Here is a 25,615-nt window from a genome sequence, read left to right on the forward strand (position 1 = left end):
TGCGGCCGGGGCGGGGCGTTGCGCGAGCTCCGGTTCTGTGAGCACATGCAGCGGCCTGGAAAGCGTGGGCCTCCGTCATTGGGCCCCTGCGGCCACGTGATGGCGGATTCAGCTAGGTCGGCCCCCACCGCCGAAGGTTAATACGGTTCAACCTTACAAGCCCGGGCGACGTTGTGAGGGCTCGTCACTAGGCTTGGGTGGGTAATACCCAAGCTCCAGGCTGGGAATTTTGTGATGCTCCTGCTTTCGTGGGCCGGGCAGAAAGAGAGGAAGGGGATTGAAGTTTACGGAATTCCCTAATCAGCCGGCAGGGGAGCTTTGTGCCCCCAAAAGGGTAAAAAAGGCCTGGCTAAAAGGTGAAGCGCGTCCCTTACAGTGCCTACTTATTCATGGAATGAATGAAACTGCTTAAGAAGCGCTAGGTTTCTTTGTAGTCCGTTTTTCCAAAGTGGTGAAAGAAGTGTAGGGGAACTGGTGTCTGCGTAACAAACTAGTTACATTGGGTAGATTGGAATGATAAGACTCGTTACATCCCTCTATTTTTGAGCTATTGTTAAAGGTCTTGTAAGGGCCAAATATTAAAATTGTGTTTCATGTTAACAGGTGTGAGTTATTGAAATGACCCTGCAGAGAACTTAACCTTGAGTAACCAGTATCGTAATTTGTAATGTATAGAAAATACGTTACCTATACAAGTTACATATATACATATATCTGTATATATGTTGCTTTCCATTGGGTAATTAAATACTGAAAACAAAAACTTAAAACCTATAATTAAATTTAGGGCGTTCCCTGGCGGTCCAGTGGTTCGGGTAGGGCCCTTTCACTGCGGTGGCCCAGGTTCAACCCCTGGTTGGGGAGCTAATATCCCGGAAGACGCGCAGTGTGGCCAAACCCCCCCCCCCTCCTCAAAACAAAAAACTGTAATTAAAGTTAAACCTCACACCATTTAAAAGGTAAAACATGTTATAGCTGGCCTCTTACAAATATAAATGCAAATGTTGAAATAACTGTTCATCTCAAAATTATTTGGAAAAAAAGATTAGCTTCCTGAAGATGGACATTAAAATTTGAATACAATATTGTATCTTGATCAATAACTCCAGAACTTGAATAGAGAGTTCTTGTATTTTATACATGAAAGTGCCATCAAACCTCACATTCAGTCATGAATTACCCATACTGGTTAAGATACCACCTACATTGTTAGTTCAATGAGAAAGAAAGAAAAAGAAGTAGGAAGGGAAAGCAAGATCATTTTAGGCTTCTATTTTCTTGAACTCCCATAGCCAATTAATTGGTCACCTGTAAAACTTCTTGAAATATATCCTCATGACCCATTTTATGAAGAGTTTCCTGGCTATTCCTAATCTCTAGAAAATGTGGTTATTCTGAACTGTTATCACTTTGCTTTAAAGCTTGCATTTATAATTTTTTTTCCTGACTTCTTTCTCTAAACTCATTTATGTCAGGGCCTATGTTGTCTTCATGTTTGATTTTATAGTGGCCAATACAATGCTGACACATGGTAGGTATCCAGTAAATATTTGTCAAGTGAATTGTGTCATAAGGTATCAGAAGCTGAGTTAATAATATGGCCTTTTCAGAAATTGGCAGTATGACCAGGGATAAATTTCTTCGTTTATTTTCAGTTTCCACATCTATCAATTGGGAATGTGCTGTATTATTTATCTTCAGCAAAGAGATGTTGAATGATTAACAAAGTCATTTAAAACAAAAATGAAGTGCTGGAGAAATGATAATGAATTAGATTATGGAACTTGGAAAAAAAATTTGAATACAAAAAGTTACACACTTATTAAATGTAACCTAGAGCTTACACAGGAAACCAAACTATACAAATAGCACATTTCTGAAAACTAACATTATGCAATGTTTCAGGAAAGTTTTTGCAGGGATGGTAGTTCTTAAGTTTCATTTGTGGGCATCAAAGGTCTATTCACTTGCTGAGAAATTTTTTAAATACATATTCATAGTAAGTGACAAGTAAATACTTGCTGAATGATGAATTATGTAATAGAAAGTTTAATACTAAGCTATGTAAATATGTAAGTGAAAATTATTTGTATTTCAAGACTAATTTTATAGCATATTACAAATTCCCATTCATATTGTCAGCATCCATTTAGATTTTAATATTGCAAAATAGCCTTTTGTGTGTGTGTGCTTTTTTATCTTGCCTGTAAGATCTTGGTAGAGTCATGAGTAAATTCTATTCAATTTTTATATGGTTAGAGAATTTCTTCAATTATTTTTTAAGATAGGATGTATAGGTAAATTGAATCTTTGCTTGTCCAAAAATTGTAGTTGTTGACTTCCAACTTCTATTACTGATAAGAAAGAAATATTCATCTTATTTTGTTTCTTTTGTAAATAGCTTGTTCTTTCTGTCTGCTGCTTTAAGATTTTTTTCTTAATTTCTAGATGTGCCTTTTAAAAAATAAATATTAATCCTTCCTGGTTATATTCATTATCTATTGCTGAGTAACATATTACTTCAAAGCTTAGCACTTTAAAAGAGCAAACATTTTATCTCACAGTTGTTGGTTAGAATTCAGAAATGGCTTAGCTGAGTGGTTCTGCCTTGGTATCTCTCATGAGGTTGCAGCGAGATATCAGCTGGGGCTTCAGTCATCTGAACGCTTGACTGGGGCTGGAGAATCCACTTCCAAGATGGCACACTCACATGGCTGTTGGAAGGAGGCCTCAGTTCCTTGCCATGTGAGTCTCCCTGTAGAGCTGATTAGTTTTCCAACATGGCAGTTGGCTTCCTCCAGAGCAGGTGATCTAAGAGAAAGAGCAAGGAAGAAGTTACAATGCTTTTATGACACAGTCTCAAAAGTCACATACTGTCACTTTATTTATTTTTTTTAAATCTCCACCATATTCCTTTCATCAGAAGCAAGTCACTAAGTCCAGCCTACACTCAAGGGAAGGAGAATAAAGCTCCACCTCTTGAAGGGAGGAGTATCAAAGGATTTGTAAACATAGTTTAATACTATCACACTGGGTATCAGTGAATCATTTCAATCTGAAGATAAAAATCTTTTTCCAGTTCAGCAAAGTTTTCTTCTATTATTAAAAAAAGAATTACATGTAATAATTTACTTGTAGATTTTTAAAGGTTTTTAAAATTGAGACATTTTCAGGAAGGAAAGGTGCAATTTTGGCTTAACTCAGATGTAGGTGCCAATGGAAGGACTTTGCTATATTATAAATCATTTGAATTACAATCTGCTATTGTATTTGTCATCTAACCCCTAAATCCATAGGTTACTATTAGAGTTAATACTAACTATAGTTATAAATATAGTTATATATTAATTTATAACTATATATTATTATTGTTAATATTACTAACCCCAACACACCTACTCTGTATCTCTGATACTGATATTACTACTGTTAGTGATGTTTCCTAGAGCCTCAAAGAAACTCCAGGGATGTCAAGGATAAAAAAAAAAAACCATAGGGGCTTCCCTGGTGGCGCAGTGGTTGAGAATCCACCTGCCAATGCAGGGGACACGGGTTCGAGCCCTGGTCTGGGAAGATCCCACATGCCGCGTAGCAACTGCTCCCGTGAGCCACAGCTACTGAGCCTGTGCGTCTGGAGCCTGTGCTCCGCAACAAGAGAGGACTCGATAGTGAGAGGCCTGCGCACCTCGATGAAGAGTGGCCCCCATTTGCCACAACTAGAGAAAGCCCTCGCACAGAAATTAAGACCCAAAACAGCCACAAATAAATAAATAAATATTTTTTTAAAAAAATTTTTAAAAAAACCATAGACTACTGAAATATGCTATAGTCCAATTATTTTCTTAGATATTCAGATGCTACAACAAAATATATTGAAGTCCACCAGACCAAATAAATTTATATAGTAATTGGTACTTGTGGATTACTATAAATAAAAAAATTGTATCTCCTTAGTGTAAACCCTCAGGACTATTCTTGTGTATTCAGATGGTCTTCATGTACTTACTCTATCAACTGTGACCTGTAGTTTGGACAGGTAATCCTGCACTTCCAATTATTCAAAACAAACCTCTTAGTAACTTATTATTTTTTAAAGCTCAGTTAACTTATCAGGAGGAGTCCAGGACATAGGTGTCTACACTGACTAGAAGTTTCTAATCTAAAACAAGTGATCATACTGACCATGATACCAAAAACACCCCAAAAAACAAGAAATTCAACAACTAATATAACTGTGATGTCTAAAATCACCCAAAATAATACAATTGCCCTTGACTATTTTCAGGCCAGCCAAGAGAGCCATACAATAGCTAGTATATCTTGTACCCATCAAAAAAAAAAAAAAAAAAAAAAGATGAAATGATTAGTCATTGTTTTAAAAGGCTGCTTGGTTAACTAAGGTTGATCAAACTGATCCTTGATATTTTAGTCTCCTGATTAGGTAGAGGCTACCTAAAAAATTAAATACAAAATAGTTTCCAAACGTCTCATGATATTTATAATTGTCCTCATTATGCCATTCTCCACAATCTGCCAGAGGTTTAAGTGTTACTACATGGCTATCCAGAGCTGACATTCAACTAATAATGCTGCATCAAAACCAGCCAAATCCCTCTTGGTCAATTCCTCTCATTTAAGAGCAGAATTTTGACCAAAAGCACTCTGAGGGTGAGGGATAGTCAAGAAATTCTGATGTAGGATATGGTGCAATCTTGGTGTAATTAAGGTGTAGGTAGCAATGTAATACAATGCCAGATATTACCCATAGTAAGCCAGCTGGTCATACATAATGTATACTCCACATTGAGTATCTAAACTCTTGAGGTTTTTTAGAGGATCCAACCCTAACCCTAAAAATATATTATCTTCCCTGAACTTGATAGGGCAGTTTTAAAAACATAGCTTCCAAATTCTTTACCATTTCTCCCTTTGAGAGGTAGAGTCTATGTCTCTTTCCTTGAATCTAGGCTCTGTGACCAATAGAATACAGCTTAGGTGATGCTGGAATAATTTCCAGGCTCAAGTCTTAAGAAACTGGTAGTTTTCACTTCCTGTCTCTTGAGATAATCACTCTTAGAACTGAGTTCCACGCACTAAGGGAAGGGCCACCTGGAAGGGAACAAAGGCCCGTGGCTCTCAGTGGGAGCTGAACTCCCATTCAACAGCACCAACTTACCAGCCCAGTATGTGAGCTATCTTGCAAGTGAATCTTCCAGCCCCAAGTTGAGCTGCCCTTGCTGACATCATGTGGAGCAGAGGCAAGCCATGCCCAAATTGCTGTTTCCTCCTTGGAAGGCCTTGTGGTAGTCTTCCTGCAGGACAGACTGAGACACTCCTCTACAAATCTGGAAGCACTCCCCCACCAGGCTGTGTACCTCAGCAAATGGGGAACAACTGTCACTACCACTATGAGCATAAGACTGCTACAGCATGGAACTTTCAGCCAGTACTGTCATGAGCAGCTGCTCTTTTTGCATATTCAGTGCCCCTTACTCACTTCTGTTAACATCATTCTCCCTTTTCTTTGGGAAACTGGTCTTCCTTGATTGGTGTGTTCTGGTAGAGCTAGTGAAACTGCCAAACACAAAACCCTCCCGGTGGTAGCCATGATCCTTATTTGTCTTCAGTTGCCCCACCCCCATCCTCCATTGCCTACACCTGAATGACCTTAAGAGTGAACACAGTGTCCACACTGGGCCTATCAGAGTCCATTGTATGGATTTGCTAAAATTTACCAACCAGGCTCATACTTATGATACTGATGACCATTTAGGTTCTTTCTGGTTTGATGGTTTGTTTTCCCAATACTCTCCCAAATACATACATAAAATATAAAATTTATATCAATATTATAAATGTGTATAAAAATAAAACACATATATTTTAGAAGTGAAACTTCTGGGTCGAAATATATATTTAAAATGTAATATATTCCCAAATAGTCCTCCAAAAAGCTTTGTACTAATGTATACTGTTTTGCTGTGATTAATTGGATTTGCTTGCCCCTCATCTACCCTTCATATTTCAAACTTGTCAGTCTACACCAATATGAAAGCACAAAAATGTGATGTTATTTTAATTGTAATCTATTAATGATAAAAGCATATGTACATGTTTATGATATCAATTTTTTTAAATTTTATTTCTTCTTTCCTGTGACTTGAGGCTGAAGCTCTCAAAAACAAGATATGAATTACACCAAAAAAAGTTACTTATAACATATTTTTATATTATTGTTGTTCACTATTGCCAACAAAAAAAATGTCACTCACCATCTGGTTCTACAAGAATGAAGTCACTAGCCACTGTAGTCACTGACCTTTAACACACCCTGAAAGGAGTTCAGGGTGGAGATCAGAAATGAGGCACCCTATGCTCTGGGAAAACTGGCAGAACAGGCCTTCTCATAGTGAAATATTTTCAGGAGAAAATTTTATGAACCAAATTTCTTGCATCTTCTCTTACCTAGAAAAGCACTAAAATCATTAACGGAGACATCTGCTCCTCGTGACTAGCAGCAATCTTCTACTGAGATGTGTGCTTGATTGCATATACCTCTTTGCCAAAATCACACATATACTGACCTCCCCACCTTACCTCTTCTGAGCGCTTCCTCAGAACTCTCTGAAGGGCTGTCTCCCAGGCTATAGTCTATAGTCTTCAGTAACTCCCCAAACATAACTGAACTCAAGAGTTCTCACATTGTGCTTTTTTTTTTCCTTTCAGTTGACACCATCAATCCATTTTTGTTCCTTTGCTGGTATCCTGTTTTTCCATTTGGAAGCTTGTGGAGTTTTCTTTTTTTTTTCAGAGTTCAGAATTTTCACCAGAATGTGTGAAGGTATGTGCATGTATGTTTTTCTATGAATCTTATTCAACATTTATTAGGTCTTTTTGAACAAAGTTACAAATCTTTCATGAATTAAGGGAAATTTTCTTTTATAACATATTTGATTTTTCCTTTTTTTCTTTCCTTTTCATTAACTCCTCCTGGAAATCCTAGTAAACTTTTAGTTTGTTTACTGGACTTATCTCTTTAGTCTTCTCTTACAACTTTCCCTTTTCTTTTTTGCTTTATGTTATTATAAACTTCCAAAGTAGGTCTATCCAAAACAAATTGGAATTGTATAGTTAAAATTTGTGCATTTTGCCAGGGGTTAGGGAGAGGGAGGAATGAATAAGGGGAGCATAGACAATGTTTAGCTAAGTGAAAATACTCTGTATGACACCGTAGTGATAGTTATATGTCATTATGTATTTGTCCAAACCCACAGAATGTATGACACCAATGTAAACTATGAACTTTGGGTGATAATGATGTGTCAGTATAAGTTCATCAGCTATCACAAATGTACCACTCTGTGATGTTGATGATGGGGGAGGCTGTGCATGTGTGGGGACAAGGGGCATATGGGAAATCTCTGTATGTTCTGCTCAATTTTGCTGAGATAAAATAAGCCTATTTTTTAAAAACCTGTGCATTTCAAAATAATGTAAATTTATCTCATTAGAAAAATGACTGTAGAAAACTATTTGCATGAGGGTTGGAAGTGATGAAGGTTTGATGAATTAAGAATGGCAGATTATCAATAACTATGACGTTTGGTGATATTGGAGTTCATTATACCATTCTGTTTATTTCATACATGTTCAAAATTCTATGTAATGAAAAGTAAGAAGAAAAACAAAACAAAACAAAAGTTGGTTAACAGCCTTAGTAGTTCTGCTATTTGGTCTGTTTCAGAAAACAAAAACAAAAGCAGAGAGAGAGAGAGAGAATTTAACTGGAAGGATATTGATGGCTTCCTAGAATCAGTGGAAGGCTGGGAGACTAGCTTAGCAAAAACACAGAAACCAATGCAGCTTAAGGCTTGACAGCAGGAGTTATAGCTATGGATTTATAGGAAATTTTTGAAAAAAACTGCTCCAGGCCTGGGATCTCTGAGCTTCCAGCGTTTCCTGGGCTCTATTATAAAAATTAATACCACCATCTAGTGGCCTCTTCCTAAACCTGTGTGTAGTTGCAGATTCTTGACTGGTTTTCCAGTTCACTATCATTCATATGCTAGTGGACTGGAATCTTCTATATATTCTTCAGACTTTTTTAATTGCTTTTTTTTGGGGGGGTAAGGGGGATCAGGTTTACTGAGGTATAATTTACGTACAGTAAAACTTTAGTGTACAGTTCTATGAGTTTGGACAAATATAAACCATTTTCACAAATAGTTGTGTAACCACCACCACAATCAAGATATGGAATAGTTTCATCACTCCAAAAAATTCTCCTGTGCTCATTTGAAGCCAGCCTCTCCAGCCAGCCCACAGCCCATGGAAACCCCTGATACGTTTTTTCTCCCTATAGTTTTGTCTTTTCCAAAATGTCAAATAAATGGAATCGTACAATATGTAGCCTTTGAGTCTGGCTTCCTTCAGTCCACATAATGCATTGGGATTCATCCATGTTGCCACCTGTATTGACAGTTCCTCCCTGAGTACCCCCCTACCCCCCATTTTTTTGGCTGAGTAGCCTTTCATTGTATGGATGTACCAACGTGTGTTTATCCATTCACCAGTTCAAGAACATTTGGACTATTTTCAGTTTTTGGAGATTATGAATAAAGTCACTATAAACACTTGCATATAGGTTTTTGTGTAAATAAAAGTTTCATTTCTCTTGGGCGCTTACCTAGGATAGGATTGCTGAGTTGTATGGTGTGTGTATATTTAACTTTATAAGAAACTGCCAAAGTATTTTCTAAAGTAGTTGTGCCATTTTGCACTCCTGCCAGAAACATTTTTCTCTGCTTATGACCTTCTACCTGTTTTTCCAATATTGCCATATTTTACTTAAAAATTTTTTTCTTCTCTCATTTTATGGGATTTCAGAAGGCTGGGAAAATGATGCCAAAATATTTAAAATAGCATATCATGTTTATTAACTATTTGTACTGCCTAATTTGTGAATTTTGTCTCTACCTTTCTCAATTGGGGTCTTGGTAATTTTTGTTTTTATTTATTATAATGTGCTACATATACTTTAGAGATTAACATACCTGTTCTTCTGCTGTTAAAATTTCCCTATCTCTTGTCATGTTCCAAAGTACATGGTTTTAAAAATTAGGACAGAGTATATAATGCTTTACTAAATCATTGGGTACCCACAATGTGCTAGGCAGTGGAATATATTCTGAAAATAACTAACATTTTGTACAGTGTTTTATCATTTACAGAGTGCTTTCATATATATTATCTAATGCTATATAAGAAAATTAAAGGAGAAGAAACACAATTGAAACAGGAGGGAAGGGGGCAGGGTACAACATTTAAAAGAATGACATAGCCATTGAGGATACAACATAAATTGATTAGAACCAACTAGGTCCAAGATGGCAGAAGATTTGCCTTCCAGTGGACCTTGAGCCTCATTATATGCTCACTGTAATACATTAGCATATGCTAAATGACACACCCACCAGTGCCATCACAGTTCTGAGGCTGACCATAAAAGGCTAAAAAGCAGGCGGTGGCCCAAATCCAGGGCCTCTATTCCAAAATAGTTGTAATAATCCTGCCACTCATTAGCCTATGAAATTACCCAGCCCATAAAAACTAACCACCCCATATTTCGGGGCCTCTCGCCTTCTGAGATGGCTCACACTCTGTCTCTGGAGTGTTTTTCTTCCAGGGCCACTCTTGCCTTTTGAGATGAGAGCATTCTGTCTATGGAATGTATATCTCTCTAAATAAATCCCTTCTTACTCATTACTTTGTCTCTCGCCGAATTCCTTCTGTGCTGAGACATATAGAACCTGAGCTTCATTAAGTCCTGAGAGACCAGGTGTGCAATCTCAATTAAAAGACAGTGGGTTCAAGTCCCAGTCTGGGTTTTGGCTAGGTTCGAGTCCCATTTGAGTTGTACGATTTCACAATCACCCACAACCAAACATTCTTTTCATGTATATATTGTGGACAATTAAAGGGCACAGAGAAATGTCAAAATGAACAATAGAAGGACAGTCAAAAGATGTGTTGAATTGGCTAAGGAATGAAGAAAGTCGGAGAATGAGGTAACAAATGTGTGAGTGGGAGGCTGGCAAGTGGAGAAAGGAAGGCCATTCAAAGATGTTGGGTAAACATTCCCTTGGGTATCTTTACAATATACTTTCACATTTTTAAATAGTCTTTTGAAATGCTGCTTACCTATCTTTTCCAACAAGTTGTTCCCAGAGAAGGAATTTTACTTTGGGCAACTAACACCGCCACTAGGGGAAGAAATCTTAGGTAAAATGGGAGTAGGTTTGAAAAGGCAGACTTTGTGAAGTTTCTCCTTTCAGGAAACGCATCTACTCTTGTAACAGTCCCTAAGTAAATTTGGGCGACGCTGCTTTTTTTTAGCCTCAGATTTGTGGTGTCTTGGTTGAACTGAGGCTCTGAATGTAGAGCTTATTACCAGGAAGATGCAGAAGTTTAAAGACATCAAGCTATTGGTTACAAATTGAGCCCAAAATATATGCAAAACTGAGTCCCCTTAAAACTGAGCTCCCCTGCCAAATTTATGATTAACCTCTGTACCCAAAACTTGATTCCCTTTCTTGTCCCACTCCTGTCCCCCTCAGGATTGAGAAGTATCAAAGAAAAGGGGGGATTGAAACTGAGCAGGACCATGCAGGGCCCTCGCAAGTACGAAGGCCCCTCCTGTCCCCAGTTCTTTTTTGTTGAAAAAAAGAAAAAGGCTTTGGCCTCCTAGGCCTTCCCTGAGTTCCAAAGAGCAGACTCAAGCAGTTATTAATTAAGGAAGTGAAGGAAACAAAGGAAAAGCAGTTAAGAAACAATAGTTTAGTGATAAAACAGAGTCCCAGTTCCTTCTCAAGGGCTATACATAACAATCTGACACATATTTTGAGTTGTTCTGCAGGAACTAAGACCCCCACCCAGGCGAAGGATGGTGGTTACCTTCTGAGCACAAGCACTAGGCCCCAGACTGGTTGGAACCAGAAGGTTGGTGACTGAGATTCCTGAAACACCACCCTGTTACCTCACCACCAACCAATCAGAGGAAAGGCAGGTACCCTGCAGTCCTCATCCCAAATGTTGCCTTTAATAACCCTTCCCTGAAAGCCATAGGGAAGTTCAGGGGTTTTGAGCATGAGTTGCCCGTTTTCCTCACATGGTACCTGCAATAAACACTGTACTTTCCTTCACCACAACCTGGTGTCAGTAAATTGCCCTTACTGTGCGGCAGGTGATTGGACCCAAGTGCAGTTCAGTAACATATGTACTTGTATAAGTATTATGATTCCTATTGCCAGAATACTAAATTCATGGACATTATGTAAAAAGTGATTTTGACATATAAAAACAGCTTAAAGTCCTCAATTTAAAAATTCCATGTAGGGACTTCCCTGGTTGTCCCAGTGGGTAGGACTCTCTGCTCCCAATGCAGGGGGTCCAGATTCAATCCCTGGTCAGGGAACTAGATCCCGCATGCATGCCACAACTAAGGAGTCCACACACCGCAACTAAGAAGTCTGCATGCTGCAACAAAGATCCTGTGTGCTGCAACTAAGACCCAGCGCAGCCAAAATAAATAAATAAATATTTAAAAATTCCATGTAAAGTGTTATCATTACTTATACAAGAACAGAAAGCATACTACATTTCAAAACCTGAAGAGCTTCATTTTCTTCACCCTCACTGTGAGCTATTTTATGAGTTATCATGTTTTATTCTTATATTTTCAGTTTTCAATATATGAACATGCCAATAGCAGCATTATTCACAATAGCCAAGATGTGGAAGCAACTCAAATGCCCATAGACAGTTAAATGGATAAACATATGTATATATATTTCATATAAAATAGAAATTTATTCAGTCTTAAAAAGGAAGGGAATCATTTCACATGCTACAACCTGGTTGAAACTTGAGGACATTATGCTAAGTGAAATAAACCAGTCACAAAAAGACAAATACTGTATGATTTGAGGTATTTAAGGTAGTCACATTCATAGAAACAAAATGGAATGGTGGTTATCAGAGGCTGAGAGGAGGAGGAAATGGGATGTGTTTTTTGCAAAATGAAGAACTTATGGAGGTTTGTTGCACAGCAATGTGAATATACTTAGCACTATTGAACTGTACACTTAAAAATGGTTAAGATGGTAAATTTTATGTTGTGTATTTTTTTACCACAATTAAATATATAAACACCCAGTGAATTTGTGCCATGAATTTTGTTAAGGATAACCAATTCAAAAAAATTCATCAAAAGCATGGCACTGCAAACAGATGAAAGAAACAGTGGTAACAGGGCCATTACTCTGCTTTAAAATGTGCCCAGTAATACGTGTGGCTTTAAAGATTGGCAATGTATATTTTGAATATTTAATAAACAATAAAAGGCTAGAGCCAGTTGGCCTGGTTTGAATCTCAGTTCTGTGGTTTACTGTCTATATAACCTTAAGTTAGTCTCTCTCTCTGTCTTCTCAATCATAAAAGGACAATGAGAAGATAATAATAGTACCCATCTCATAGGACTGTTATGAGGATTAAATGAGTTGACATATGTAAAGAATTTACAATAGTGCCTTGGCCTATAAAGTGCTATGTAAGATTTACTACTTACTACTACTACTACTACTACTACTACTACTACTACTACTGTTAACGGTTTTCTTCATCACCAGATTTAGAAACTTGTCAAAGGCAAGACACCAAAAGTTGCATTCTTCCTTTTCGTAGAGATGATGAAGGGACAGGATTTGGCTGAATCAGTTCTCACCAGGAGGATGTCAGTTTGGCTCTAAGAGAAGGTGACCAAAATTTGAGAGAACAGTTGAGACAGAGGGCATAGCAGAGGTAATCAATAAAAATATAATTATGATAACATTCAATGATCTGCTTTAATAAAATGTGACATTCAAAAATATGATTGTATCATATATGGGTGGTTATTCATTACACAATCATCTGTTGCTTTATGAAAGGATTAATCATAAGATTTTTAAACAACAAGCTTCTACGGTGTGTCTTATTATTTTTATTTATTATTTCAAACTTATAGCAAAGTTGCAGTAAAGAGCTCCCATAAACCCTTCTCTTAGAGCATTCAAGGTTTGCCAACTGACCCAATAATACCCTTTAGAGCAAAAGTTTCAATCTAGGTGCATGTATTTCTCTCAGCTTCAGTCTAGAACAGTTCCATATACTGACCTTCATTTTTTTAAGATTACTGTAGCTGATTGTATTTTCCAAGCATTGCACCACATTTGCAGTTCCATACGCTCTTCCAGAACCCTCTCCTTGAATCTGGACAGGCCTTGTGACTTATTCCATGAATAGAATGCAGAGAAGTAAACGGTGACTTCAAGTCTAGATAGAAAAGGCCACACAGCTTCTACCTGGTTCTCACTAGTTCTTTCTCTGTCTTGCTCTTGTGTGTGTCTCTCTCTCACACACTCACACTCCCTGGGAGTCCTGAGCTGACCCATAGGAAATCCAGTTACTGTGAAGCTGTGGTAATGGAGAGACCACATAGAGACAGAGATGCCAGATGGGCTGCAGGTGTTCCAGCTCTCAGTTGTTTGAGTCTCCCTGTTTAGGTGTTAGAGATGTGAGTGGGAAAGCCTTCACATGATTCTAGCTCCCAGCCTTTGAGCCACTCTAGCTGAGGTCTAGTGGAGCTGTGCTCTGGACTGTATTAGCTGACACATTAGGGCAAAGAAGAGCTGCTCCTGCTGAACCTGTCCAAATTGTAGTAAAATGAATAATGTTGTTTTAAACCACTAGATTTAAGGGTGTGTGTTGCAAAGCAAGAGATAACTGGAAAAATTACAGACCTGTTATTTTTTTAAATGTGCCTCCATTTGGGTTTGCCTGATGTTTACTCACCCTTAGTTTATACATTTTAGGCAAGCACTACTGAAGTAATACTATGGTTGCCTCATTGCATTCATCAGGTGACACATGTTGTTGATTTTTTCCTAACTTCGACCACTTGAGTAATGAGGTATCCTCAAGTTTTTCCACTGTAAAGTTACTATTTTCCTTGTATAATTATTATTTTGTAGGGAGATACTTTGAGACAATGTAAATAAAACCTGTTCTTGATCCTACTTTCATCCACGAATTTTACCATCCATTGATGGTTTTTGTCTGAATTTATTATTTGTGTGATGGTTGCCAAATGATGACTTTCCTTTTTTTAAAACGAATTCTTATTTTATATTGGGGTATAGTTGATTTACAATGTTGTGTTAGTTTCAGGTGTACAGCAAAGTGATTCAGTTGTACATATACATATATCCATTCTTTCTCAGATTCTTTTCCCATATAGGTTATTATAGAATGTTGAGTAGAGTTACCTGTGCTACAGTAGGTCCTTGTTGATTATCTATTTTACATAGTGTGTACAAATGATGATTTTCTAACTCAATCATTCCTTTGAACTTTATTAGTTGATACTCTATTATACGGAATGGTTTTCTCTCCATTTAGTCATTTATTTATATCATCAGAGACTGATGGATTCCTAATTTAATCAGAGCGTACAATCTGTTTACCATTGCTATTTTGATATATTGTTCCAGATTTGGCCAGTAAAATCTTTTCAAAGTGACTCTGTGTCCCTCTGAAATGTGCCCATCATTCTCTGAGCACTTCCTAACTTCCTGGCACAAAAAGATGTTCCTGGTCACCTTGTCCCTGCCTCAGTCCTGAGATCAGCCATTTCTCCAAGAAGTCCTGGTTCTTCTTGCTGGAGACCGGTATTTAGAAACCAGTATCTGGGTGCTAGGTTTGCTTGTGGCTCCTGGATGTTACTGTTTCCAGGGCTTTTCTGTGGACAGAGACAAGTGAACAGGTAAACACTGTAGAGGGTGATGAGTAATGATGAAGGGGAAAGGATTATGGGGGCATAAAAGAGGAAGAGACATCTAACCCAAGACTTCGGGGTTGTGGGGAGGGGAACAGAAATATTCTAGACAAAAGACATTTCTGTGCAAAAGGCCCAAGTCAAGAGAGATCATGTCATATTTAAGGAATGAAAGAACTTTAATATGGCTAGAGAGTAGAGTGAGGAGGGCAGTGGTAATAGCAGGCTACAAGGTATTCGGGCTGGTCAAATTTCCAAGTACCAAGTAAGCAATGTTAGAAGTTTTGGAGTTTATCCTGAGAGCAATGGGGACCCATTAAGAAGATTCTGGGCAAAGGATGTATGATCAAATTTAGAACAGTTGTCTTCAAGGTTGTTTTTGTTTTCTAACTCACATACCATCCTAAAAGGATTTTGAAAAACTATGTACTTCCTTCCACATTTTAAGTTAACATCTAATGTTCTTCATAAGTTTAAAAGTTAATTTTTTTGTTAATGGCAGATTTAAAATATTAAACATTTGAAAGATGAAATAAGATGACCATGGATTATACCTGAAATAAATATTTTATGATATGATACTCATCAAATCTGAAAAGTCAAGTAAATTTTCTCTCTGTGGATTTTCTGAAATGTTTCTTTTAAAATGTATTGGTCCCAGAAACCACACAATTACATTTATAAGAATCAGCATCACTATTCTATGTTGCCTAAGTTGTTTTGAATTCAGGGCAATCTTCACCCTTAACCTTAATAATCATATAAAAATATGATAGGACAGGTAACAGAAGGAAGACCTTACAGGTTTAAGATGCCTCAACTAATCATTAAAATACTTCCACTTCTGCCAGAATGGAGTAACGAACTGGATGCACCCTCCTGGAAACAACAATAACAGAAAACTCGGACAAAATATATGCAACAATGGTTGCAAGATACTGGATATCAAGCAACAAAGGACAGATCCCTGAGAGATGGGAAGCAAAAAAGATGAGCCCTTCAACTGCCTCAGCTTACTGCCTTGAGAATCTCCAGATTAAAGAACTAAACTTAACCATATCAATAATCACATTAAATGTAAATGGTATAAACACTCCAATTAAAGCAAGACGTAATTATGTGCTGTCTACAAGAAACACTTTAAACATAAAGACACAAACAGGATAAAGGGTTGCAAAAGATATATCACGCCAAGAACCAGTCAAGAAAGCAGGCATGCTATTTTGGACACAGTAGATGTCAGAGTGAAGAATATTACTGGGGATCTAAAAAATATCATTTCATAACTATAAAGGGATCAATAATGATTCTAAACATTTATGATCCTGAAAACAGAGCTTCAAAATACACAAAGCAAAAACTGATAGAACTATAAGGAGAAACTGATAAAATCACAATTACCGTTGGAAATTTTAGTGCCCCTCTTTCAATAATTGATATATAAAATGAACAGGAAATTAACAAGAATAGTCTTGAACAACGTTTTGTTTCAGACTTGAGTTTGGGACCCACTATGACATTTAACATCTAACTGGGGATGTACACAGTAATAGGGACCTGGAGCTCAGAAGAGAGAGCTGTCATCACATACAGCCTATTAAGGTGTTTTTAAGCAAGTCTATATTTTTAAATAAGTGCCCCAGGGAAACACAGGTGAAGAATAAGATGAGAAAAGGCCTAGGAATGGAAATACTGAAGAAAACCAATACTTAAGTTTCCTCCTATAGGAAAGATATACAAAGAGGGACAAGAAAAGGTGATGGAGAACAATCATGGAGGTAAAAAGATACCTCTATGGTGCCCTATAAGGACATCCAGTTTCAAGAAGGAGGAAGGGGTGAATAGAGTCAAAAGCTGCAGAAGACTTAAGCTATAAGGATTCCGGTACATGCTGACATTCTTAGCCATAAACACAAGTGACCACTAGAATATATTTAAATTAGACATTATCTAATACAGATGGGGTTTAGCCAATCCTTAATGCCGTCACATCACATGCCATTCCATTCCAGGTGGATGTTAATGCAATTCTCCTATTGGTTACCACACTGTTCTCTGGATTGTTCACTCAGACCTATCAAGAGAACACAATCTCCATGGCTTTAGAAAGTTCAAGTATCCATTTTTCACTTCGAAAAAAGGTAAGTAAAATACTTTCCTTGAGTGTGAGGTCCAGCAGGGCCTTGGGCCTTTTGATCCTGTAAATATTTTACTAACAAACTGTCTATCCCTTCCCAGGTCAGGTACCCCTTACCTCCTATATAGAGAGGCAAAAGCACATAATCTCACTGGGCCTCAAATTTCTTATAAGTAAAAGTGGGTAAGAACATCAATCTTACTGCACTACTTCCACGGGATTATTTAGAATAAAATGAGTTTTTGGAAGTCAGGGCAGTCTCACTCTAGCTCCTTAATACCTGAACTAGAGCTTGACACACAGCATGAGCTCAGCAAATATTGGCTGTATTATAATATTAACTGAATATCTGTTAAAAGGCTTTGTAAACGGAAAGCCGCCCCAAGTGTTACTATTTATTCCCCAACCCTGATTTAGACCCACAGGTGACCAAATTCAAGGTACTGTAATACTTGCATTGACGGGTACCAGTGAGTAGCTGGAGAGACTACAGTTCCTCCCTTTCCCACAAACAATCCAAATAAAAATATTGCTGTGCAAACAGAGCTCTACTCCGCCGGTCCAGTTTCCCACCAGGTTGCCGCTCCCAAACCCCTTCCTTTGGGAAATTCTGCACCCGCTGTAGAACTTTTGAGGGACCTAAGTGATCAAATGTCACTTTTAAGTCCACGTTGAAGTCACCACGAAACTCTTCAAAGCAGCCTTGGCCTTCCCCCTGACCCGCAACCTGGGATGAGGCCGCACCACCGGGTAAGCGTTCCCCAGTGACCCAGCTCTCTGCAGGCCTCCTCTTCAGTGCCACCAGCCTCTCGCATCAAAGGCTGCGGGCCGGCGGGCCAAACAGTAAGCGCACTGCGGCTTGGGTTTTTCTCCGAGGCCAGCTTTAGCGGCGGGGGTGGGGCAGGGCGCCACCGGCCTTCTTCTCAGCGCCTGCTGCCGGGTACGGGGGCGGGACCGGGGCAGCTAAGCTGGGCGCCGCGGGCTCCTCCTCCAAAGGGCGGGCCAGACAGGGCCGGGGGCGCGGCCAGGTGCCGCAGGCCCCTCCTCTTGTGGGTGGGCAGGCCCGAGACCCGCGGGTTTCTACTCCCGGGGGCGGGCCTGGGCGGCCCGGACGGATCCGGAGGCGGGGCCGGGCGCCGAAGTCCCCGCCTCCAGAGGCGGGCTTATTGGGCTGCAGCGGCGGCGGCAGCTGCGGGTGTACGCTGCTCGGCAGCCTAGCCACAAGGGCTCTGGCTCCTCCCAGTGGCCGGCCAGTGCGGAAGCAGGAGGCGGGGGCAGCGTGCGCGCTGCTGGTCTGCTCTCCCGCGGCGCTGGGGCCCGCGCTCCGCGGCTGCTGCTCCACTCGGCGCTTCGCAGGCGGTCAGCTCCTCTCCGCGCCTCCCGCCCGCTCCTCGACCAGGCCTCCTCCTCAGCCCCGGCCCGTGGCGTCGACCCCCACCGGCCCTCTCCCGCCCCGTCTCATCTCTGGCCGCCGCCGCCGCCGCCCCAGCCCCGATGGCTCTGTGCAACGGAGACTCCAAGGTCAGTCTCTGGCGTGGGGGGTCCCTGGCTCACCGCTTCCGGACGGTGGCAAGGCTCCGGGTCCGGGGAGCCACCGCGCGGGGCCCTTCCCCGCCTCCTTCCCCCAGCCCGCCAGCGGAGCCCTGCGGCCCTGGCAGCGGCGCGTCGGAGAGCCCCCAGTCGGGGCCTGTGGCATGTTTTCTCCTCGGGAGCGGCAGGTGCTTTGTTGATTTTTGTCTGCGTGTCGGGGTTCCTGCGCCCGCCGAGCTCCTGGCGTCGGGGAGGGCGTCAGCTTCCCGTGGTCGCGCCGCTGGCCCCAGCCTCCCCCGCGTCGCTGTGGGGCTCAGAGCCCGCGGAGCGCGGTCGGAGGGTGGGGGTAGGGAGGCGAGCGGGCGTCTGTGTGTGTGTGTATGTGTGTGAGTGAGTGTCTGTCTGTCTGTGAGGGGGGCTTCCTCAGCCCTCACCCAGCCCCTTCGAGAGTCGGGCAGCCTTTTGTGGAGCTCCCGGGGCCCGCCGAAGGCAGAGCGGGGTCGGGGCCTCGCGTGCGGCGTTGGAGCTGGGCGGGCCTCCCGTCTTCCCGCCACCCCGTTTCCCGCCTGCCCTCGGTGGGTCTCGCCGGGTTCCCCCACGTCGGCCTTGGGGTCCGCGGCGGCGAGGCCGGCTCTGGATGAGGCCGCGTGACCGCGCGCCCTCCCCCCTTAGCCCCCGTCAGCGCCCTCCCGGGGTCGGGGCCGGTGGCCGGAGGGTCTCTCACTCCGTTCCCCTCCCCCCATCCTTCTCTGAGGGAAGGAGCGTGTGTCCAGCCCCGCCCCCATCCCGCTCACTCCTTGTTTTTCAAGTTGGTTTGCGATGGGACCCGCTCCCGGTTTTGCGAGCCCCTTCCGGGACGCAGGCCGCCGCCACCGCGCCCGGGAACTGGGGGGGTCGCGAGTCCCGGGTGCGGGAGAAGTTAACTCAATGTGCCGAGTGGAGGGAGTAGTTTGGGCCGCCTCTGCGTTTCTCGTCACCTCCGACTCACTTCTTCAGACCCTCTTCTTTCGTGTCGCTTCTGAATTGAGCACCTTCGCTTTCACTTCTGTGTTAAAATTGTCGTTGGCCTGGAGTTCTTTCAGACCCGCACAATCAGTGTTGTCAGCGGGAACCCGCGCGGTTTTGAATTGCGATTTAAGCGAAATTTACCTCCCACACGCTGTTTAGGGCCTGGCTATAAGAAATTACTTCATTACGTTTCATTCAGGATGTGTGGAACTTTAAACATCAGGTGGGAATTGGTGTTCTAAGTCAGGTAGAATTGTCTTTTCGGCAGTATTCTCTTATAAAGGTGGTGCCTAGTCACATCTTAGTGGGTCCTCTCCATGAATAATTGCTTACTCTCTAGTAAACATTCAAAGAAATATTTGTTGCACAAATGAGTAAAGATTAAGGTAGCTGATAAACTCCTTTAAACCGAGGAAAACTAGTGCTCAGACTAGTTGGAGCTCTTTCTCAAGATTGTAAACGTGAATGAAGACACGCTAACCTTTAGTTTTTGACCTCAGAAGCTTATGTAAACCTCAACATAACAGCTCTTTCCTGTACACTCGTTAACTTACAAAGCATTTTTCTTCTCCCTTTAATTTTGAGCCGTAAAATCATTGAAAAGATTCATCTTTGTGCTGGTAGAGGAAATGACTGTGTTATTAGGAGGATTCAAACCTAATTTACAGACTTTGAAAAATATGTGCTGATTTGAAAACAGTACTTACGCAAAATTGAGTGACAGCAAGAAGTTAAAAGATTCAGTTTCCAAGTTACCTGACTCCAGTGTACAGAACATACAACATACAGTATTTTTCATAGCTGGTATGTTTTTTTTTTGTTCAACTTGAATTTTAAAGAGAATCTTATCAGTTTGATATATTTGAGACCCAGGTGAATTGCTGGTTACCTTATTTTTATTTCAAGGTTCTTTATGTTTTGTAGCATAAGCAAGCATGTGTCTTTTTTTCTTTCTTTCTTTCTTTCTTTTTTTTTTTTTTTTTGGCTGTGCTGCTCGGCTGCTTGTGGGATCTTACTTCCCAGACTAGGGATCCAACCTGGGCCCAAGCAGTGAAAGCGCCGGGTCCTAACCACCGGACTGCCAGGGAATTCCCTTTTTTTTTTTTTTTTTTTAACTTTACTAACAATTAAATGTAAAACAAATTGAAAGCATTTTCAAGAGGAGCAATCCAAGAAAATAACATTTCATCACATCTATGATTATTTCATGTACTCCTAAGGAAGGGAAAAAAACCCCTATAAGTAAGCCATGATATGTAAAAACTTTCTGATGATGTGATCAATGATATGTCATTGATTATAAGGAACATTTAAAGTAAAGAGATGTTTAAATATGGGGGGGTTTGCAGAGTAAAGTAAGTGAAATATGATATTCTGAGAGGTCCACCCAGAAATCTAAGTAGGCACCTATTTTCCATAGCTTACCACTGAAACCACCTTTCCCTCTGGTGTGAAATACAGGTACTGGACCCAAGCTTCCGTTGTATATCTATTGTGCTTCTGACAGTTGTGTGTAAATCTTAGTTGATAAAGTGGGGAAAGAGCTCATTCTGATTCCTATTCTGGTACATCTCAGTATTTTTCGGGGTTTTCGAAAAAGACATTTCTGCATGATAGAAATTAGGGAGAGACCTACCTAAATTCTGTAAAAGGATTTGGGCTGTTTTCATTAGTTTTACCCACAGAGTATCATTTTAGAGCTGGAAAGGACCTTTATGAGTTCTAGCTTCCTAAGCTGAAAAAACATAGCTGGCTTTTCTTTTTCTTCAGGGCTACTTTGGTTAACCATCCAAGGCAGAGATTATTCTTTTCCTTAAAGAGCTGATATAATGTTATTTAGTTAAGATCTTATCTCATATAAACAAGAGCATAGGCAGTCAGCTTTTCTTTAAAAAGTTTTTACAACTATTCAGTGTTTTATATGAATATATGTATGTAGCAAACATTAGACATAGTAACTTTTTTCAGTTTTATTAAGGCAAGACTATGAGAGTAAAGTTCTTTGGACTACTTGTCAAGTTTCCCACTTTTGGTCCCATCTAAGCCTTAGACTTTTTTTTTTTTTAAACATCTTTATTGGAGTATAATTGCTTTACAGTGGTGTGTTAGTTTCTGCTTTATAACAAAGTGAATCAGCTATACATATACATATATCCCCATATCTCCTCCCTCTTGTGTCTCCCTCCCACCCTCCCTATCCCACCCCTCTAGGTGGTCACAAAGCACCGAGCGGATCTCCCTGTGCTATGCAGCTGCTTCCCACTAGCTATCTATTTTACATTTGGTAGTGTATATATGTCCATGCCACTCTCTCACTTCGCCCCAGCTTACCCTTTCCCCTCCCTGTGTCCTGAAGTCCATTCTCTACATCTGCATCTTTATTCCTGTCCTGCCCCTAGGTTCTTCAGAACCTTTTTTTTTTAGATGCCATATATATGTGTTAGCGTACAGTATTTATTTTTCTCTTTCTGACTGACTTCACTCTGTATGACAGTCTCTAGGACCATCCACCTCGCTACAAATAATAATTCAATATTGTTTCTTTTTATGGCTGAGTAATATTCCATTGTATATATGTGCCACATCTTCTTTATCCATTCATCTGTTGATGGACACTTAGCTTGCTTCCATGTCCTGGCAATTGTAAATAGTGCTGCAATGAACATTGTGGTACATGACTCTTTTTGAATTATGGTTGTCTCAGGGTATATGCCCAGTAGTGGGATTGCTGGGTCATATGGTAGTTCTATTTTTAGTTTTTTAAGGAACCTCCATACTGTACTCCATAGTGGCTGTATCAATTTACATTCCCACCAACAGGGCAAGAGGGTTCCCTTTTCTCCACACCCTCTCCAGCATTTATTGTTTGTAGATTTTTTGATGATGGCCATTCTGACTGGTGTGAGGTGATACCTCATTGTAGTTTTGATTTGCATTTCTCTAATGATTAGTGATGTTGAGCATCCTTCCATGTGTTTGTTGGCAATCTTCTTTGGAGAAATGTCTATTTAGGTCTTCTGCCTAGTTTTGGATTGGGTTGTTTGTTTTTTTGATATTGAGCTTGCATGAGCTGCTCGTAAATTTTGGAGATTAATCCTTTGTCATTTGCTTCATTTACAAATATTTTCTCCCATTCTGAGGGCTGTCTTTTCATCTTGTTTATGGTTTCCTTTCCTGTGCAGAAGCTTTTAAGTTTCATTAGGTCCCATTTGTTTATTTTTGTTTTTATTTCCATTTCTCTAGGAGGTGGGTCAAAAAGGAGCTTGCTGTGATTTATGTCATAGAGTGTTCTGCCTATGTTTTCCTCTGAGAAATTTATAGTGTCTGGCCTTACATTTAGGTTTTTAATCTATTTTGAGTTTATTTTTGTGTATGGTGTTAGGGAGTGTTCTAATTTCATTCTTTAACATGTAGCTGTCCAGTTTTCCCAGCACCACTATTGAAGAGGCTATCTGTTCTCCATTGTATATTGTTGCCTCCTTTATCAAAAATAAGGTGACGATATGTGCATGGGTTTATCTCTGGGCTTTCTATCCTGTTCCATTGATCTGTATTTCTGTTTTTGTGCCAGTACCATACTGTGTTGATTACTGTAGCTTTGTAGTATAGTCTGAAGTCCCAGAGCCTGATTCCTCCAGCTCCGTTTTTCTTTCTCAAGATTGCTTTGGCTATTCGGGGTCTTCTGTGTTTCCATACAAATTGTGAAATTTTTTGCTCTAGTTCTGGGGAAAATGCCAGTGCTAGTTTGATAGGGATTGCATTGAATTTGTAGATTGCTTTGGGTAGTATAGTCATTTTCACAATGTTGATTCTTCCAGTCCAAGGACATGGTATATCTCTCCATCTGTTGGTATCATCTTTAATTTCTTTCATCAGTGTCTTATAGTTTTTTGCATACAGGTGTTTTGTCTCCTTAGGTAGGTTTAGTCCTAGGTATTTTATTCTTTTTGTTGCAGTGGTAAATGGGAGTGTTTCCTTAATTTCTCTTTCAGATTTTTCATCATTAATGTATAGGAATGCAAGAGATTTCTGTACATTAATTTGTATCTTGCTAGTTACCAAATTCATTGATTAGCTCTAGTAGTTTTCTGGTAGCATCTTTAGGATTCTCTCTGTATATTATCATGTCATCTGCAAACAGTGACAGCTTTACTTCTTCTTCTCCGATTTGGATTCCTTTTATTTCTTTTTCTTCTCTGAATGCTATGGCTAAAACTTCCAAAACTATGTTGAATAATAGTGGTGAGAGTGGACAACCTTGTCTTCTTCCTGATCTTAGAGGAAATGGTTTCAGTTTTTCACCATCGAGAATGATGTTGGCTCTGGGTTTGTCATATATGGCCTTTATTATGTTGAGGTACGTTCTCTCTGTGCCTACTTTCTGGAGGGTTTTTATCATAAATGGGTGTTGAATTTTGTCAGAAGCTTTTTGTGCATCTATTGAGATGATCATATGGTTTTTATTCTTCAGTTTGTTAGCATGGTGTATCACATTGATTGATTTGCATATATTGAAGAATCCTTGCATTCCTGGGATAAACCTCACTTCATCATGGTGTATGATCCCTTTAATGTGCTGTTGGCTTCTATTTGCTAGTATTTTGTTGAGTATTTTTGCATCTATGTTCATCAGTGATATCGGCCTGTAGTTTTTTTTCTTTGTGACATCTTTGTCGGGTTTTGGTATCAGGTTGATGGTGGCCTCGTAGAATGAGTTTGGGAGTATTCTTTCCTCTGCTGTGTTTTGGAGGAGTTTGAGAAGGATAGGTGTCAGCTCTTCTCTAAATGTTTGATAGAATTCACCTGCGAAGCCATCTGGTCCTGGGCTTTGGTTTGTTGGAAGATTTTTAATCACAGTCTCAATTTCAGTGCTTGTGATGGGTCTGTTTATATTTTCCTTTTTCTTCCTGGTTCAGTCTCGGAAGGTTGTGCTTTTCTAAGAATTTGTCCATTTCTTCCAGGTTGTCCATTTTATTGGCATATAGTTGCTTGTAGTTATCTTTAATGATCATTTGTATTTCTGCAGTGTCAGTTGTTACTTCTCCTTTTTCATTTCTAATTCTATTGATTTGAGCCTTCTCCCTTTTTTTCTTCATGAGTCTGGCTAGAGGTTTATCAATTTTGTTTATTTTCTCAAAGAGCCAGCTTTTAGTTTTATTGATCTTTGCTATCGTTTCCTTCAATTCTTTTTCATTTATTTCTGGTCTGATCTTTATGATTTCTTTCCTTCTGCTAACTTTGGGGTTTTTTGGTTCTTCTTTCTCTAATTTCTTTAGGTGTAAGGTTAGGTTCTTTATTTGAGATGTTTCTTGTTTCTTGTTGTAGGATTGTATTGCTCTAAACTTCCCTCTTAGAACTGCTTTTGCTGCATCCCATAGGTTTTGGGTCATTGTGTTTTCATTGTCATTTGTTTCTAGGTATTTTTTGCTTTCCTCTTTGATTTCTTCAGTGATCTCTTGGTTATTAAGTAGTGTATTGTTTAGTCTCCATGTGTTTGTATTTTTTATAGATTTCTTCCTGTAATTGATATCTAGTCTTACAGCATTGTGGTTGGAAAAGATACTTGATACAATTTCAGTTTTTTTAAACTTACCAAGGCTTGATTTGTGACCCAAGATATGATCTATCCTGGAGAATGTGCCGTGTGCACTTGAGAAGAAAGTGTAATCTGCTGTTTTTGGATGGAATGTCCTATAAATATCAATTAAATCTATCTGGTCTGTTGTGTCATTTAAAGCTTATGTTTCCTTATTAGTTTTCTGTCTGGAGCACCTGTCCATTGGTGTAAGTGAGGTGTTTAAGTCTCCCACTATGATTGTGTTACTGTCGATTTCCTCTCTTATAGCTGTCAGCAGTTGCCTTATGTACTGAGATGCTCCTATGTTGGGTGCATATATATTTATAATTGTTACATCTTCTTCTTGGATTGATCCCTTGATCATTATGTAGTGTCCTTCCTTGTCTCTTGCAACATTCTTTATTTTAATGTCTATTTTATCTGACATACGAGTATTGCTATTCCAGCTTTCTTTTGATTTCCATTTGCATGGAATATCTTTTTCCATCCC

At 40.0% G+C, this 25,615-nt stretch overlaps 1 protein-coding gene and 1 long non-coding RNA gene across 2 annotated transcripts in view; both read left to right on the top strand.

Annotated features, from left to right (window-relative positions):
- The first annotated feature begins 35 nt into the window (after positions 1-35).
- LOC309659732 lies at positions 36-17,768 on the top strand. Its single transcript, XR_014262921.1, has 4 exons — positions 36-197; positions 6,727-6,841; positions 12,742-15,949; positions 16,885-17,768. It is a non-coding gene; the product is annotated as an uncharacterized lncRNA (long non-coding RNA).
- A 423-nt stretch (positions 17,769-18,191) lies between these two features.
- The window catches only part of GMPS (guanine monophosphate synthase), a 90,674-nt gene continuing 83,250 nt past the window's right edge, over positions 18,192-25,615 (top strand). Inside the window, exon 1 of the mRNA XM_082459556.1 lies at positions 18,192-18,530. Coding sequence (XP_082315682.1) covers positions 18,504-18,530 — 27 coding nt within the window. The 5' untranslated portion in view covers positions 18,192-18,503. The remainder of the gene's footprint in view (positions 18,531-25,615) is intronic.

Source organism: Balaenoptera physalus (genome assembly GCF_965194825.1).
Source record: "Balaenoptera physalus genome assembly, chromosome: 4".
NCBI classification, from domain to species: domain Eukaryota; kingdom Metazoa; phylum Chordata; class Mammalia; order Artiodactyla; family Balaenopteridae; genus Balaenoptera; species Balaenoptera physalus.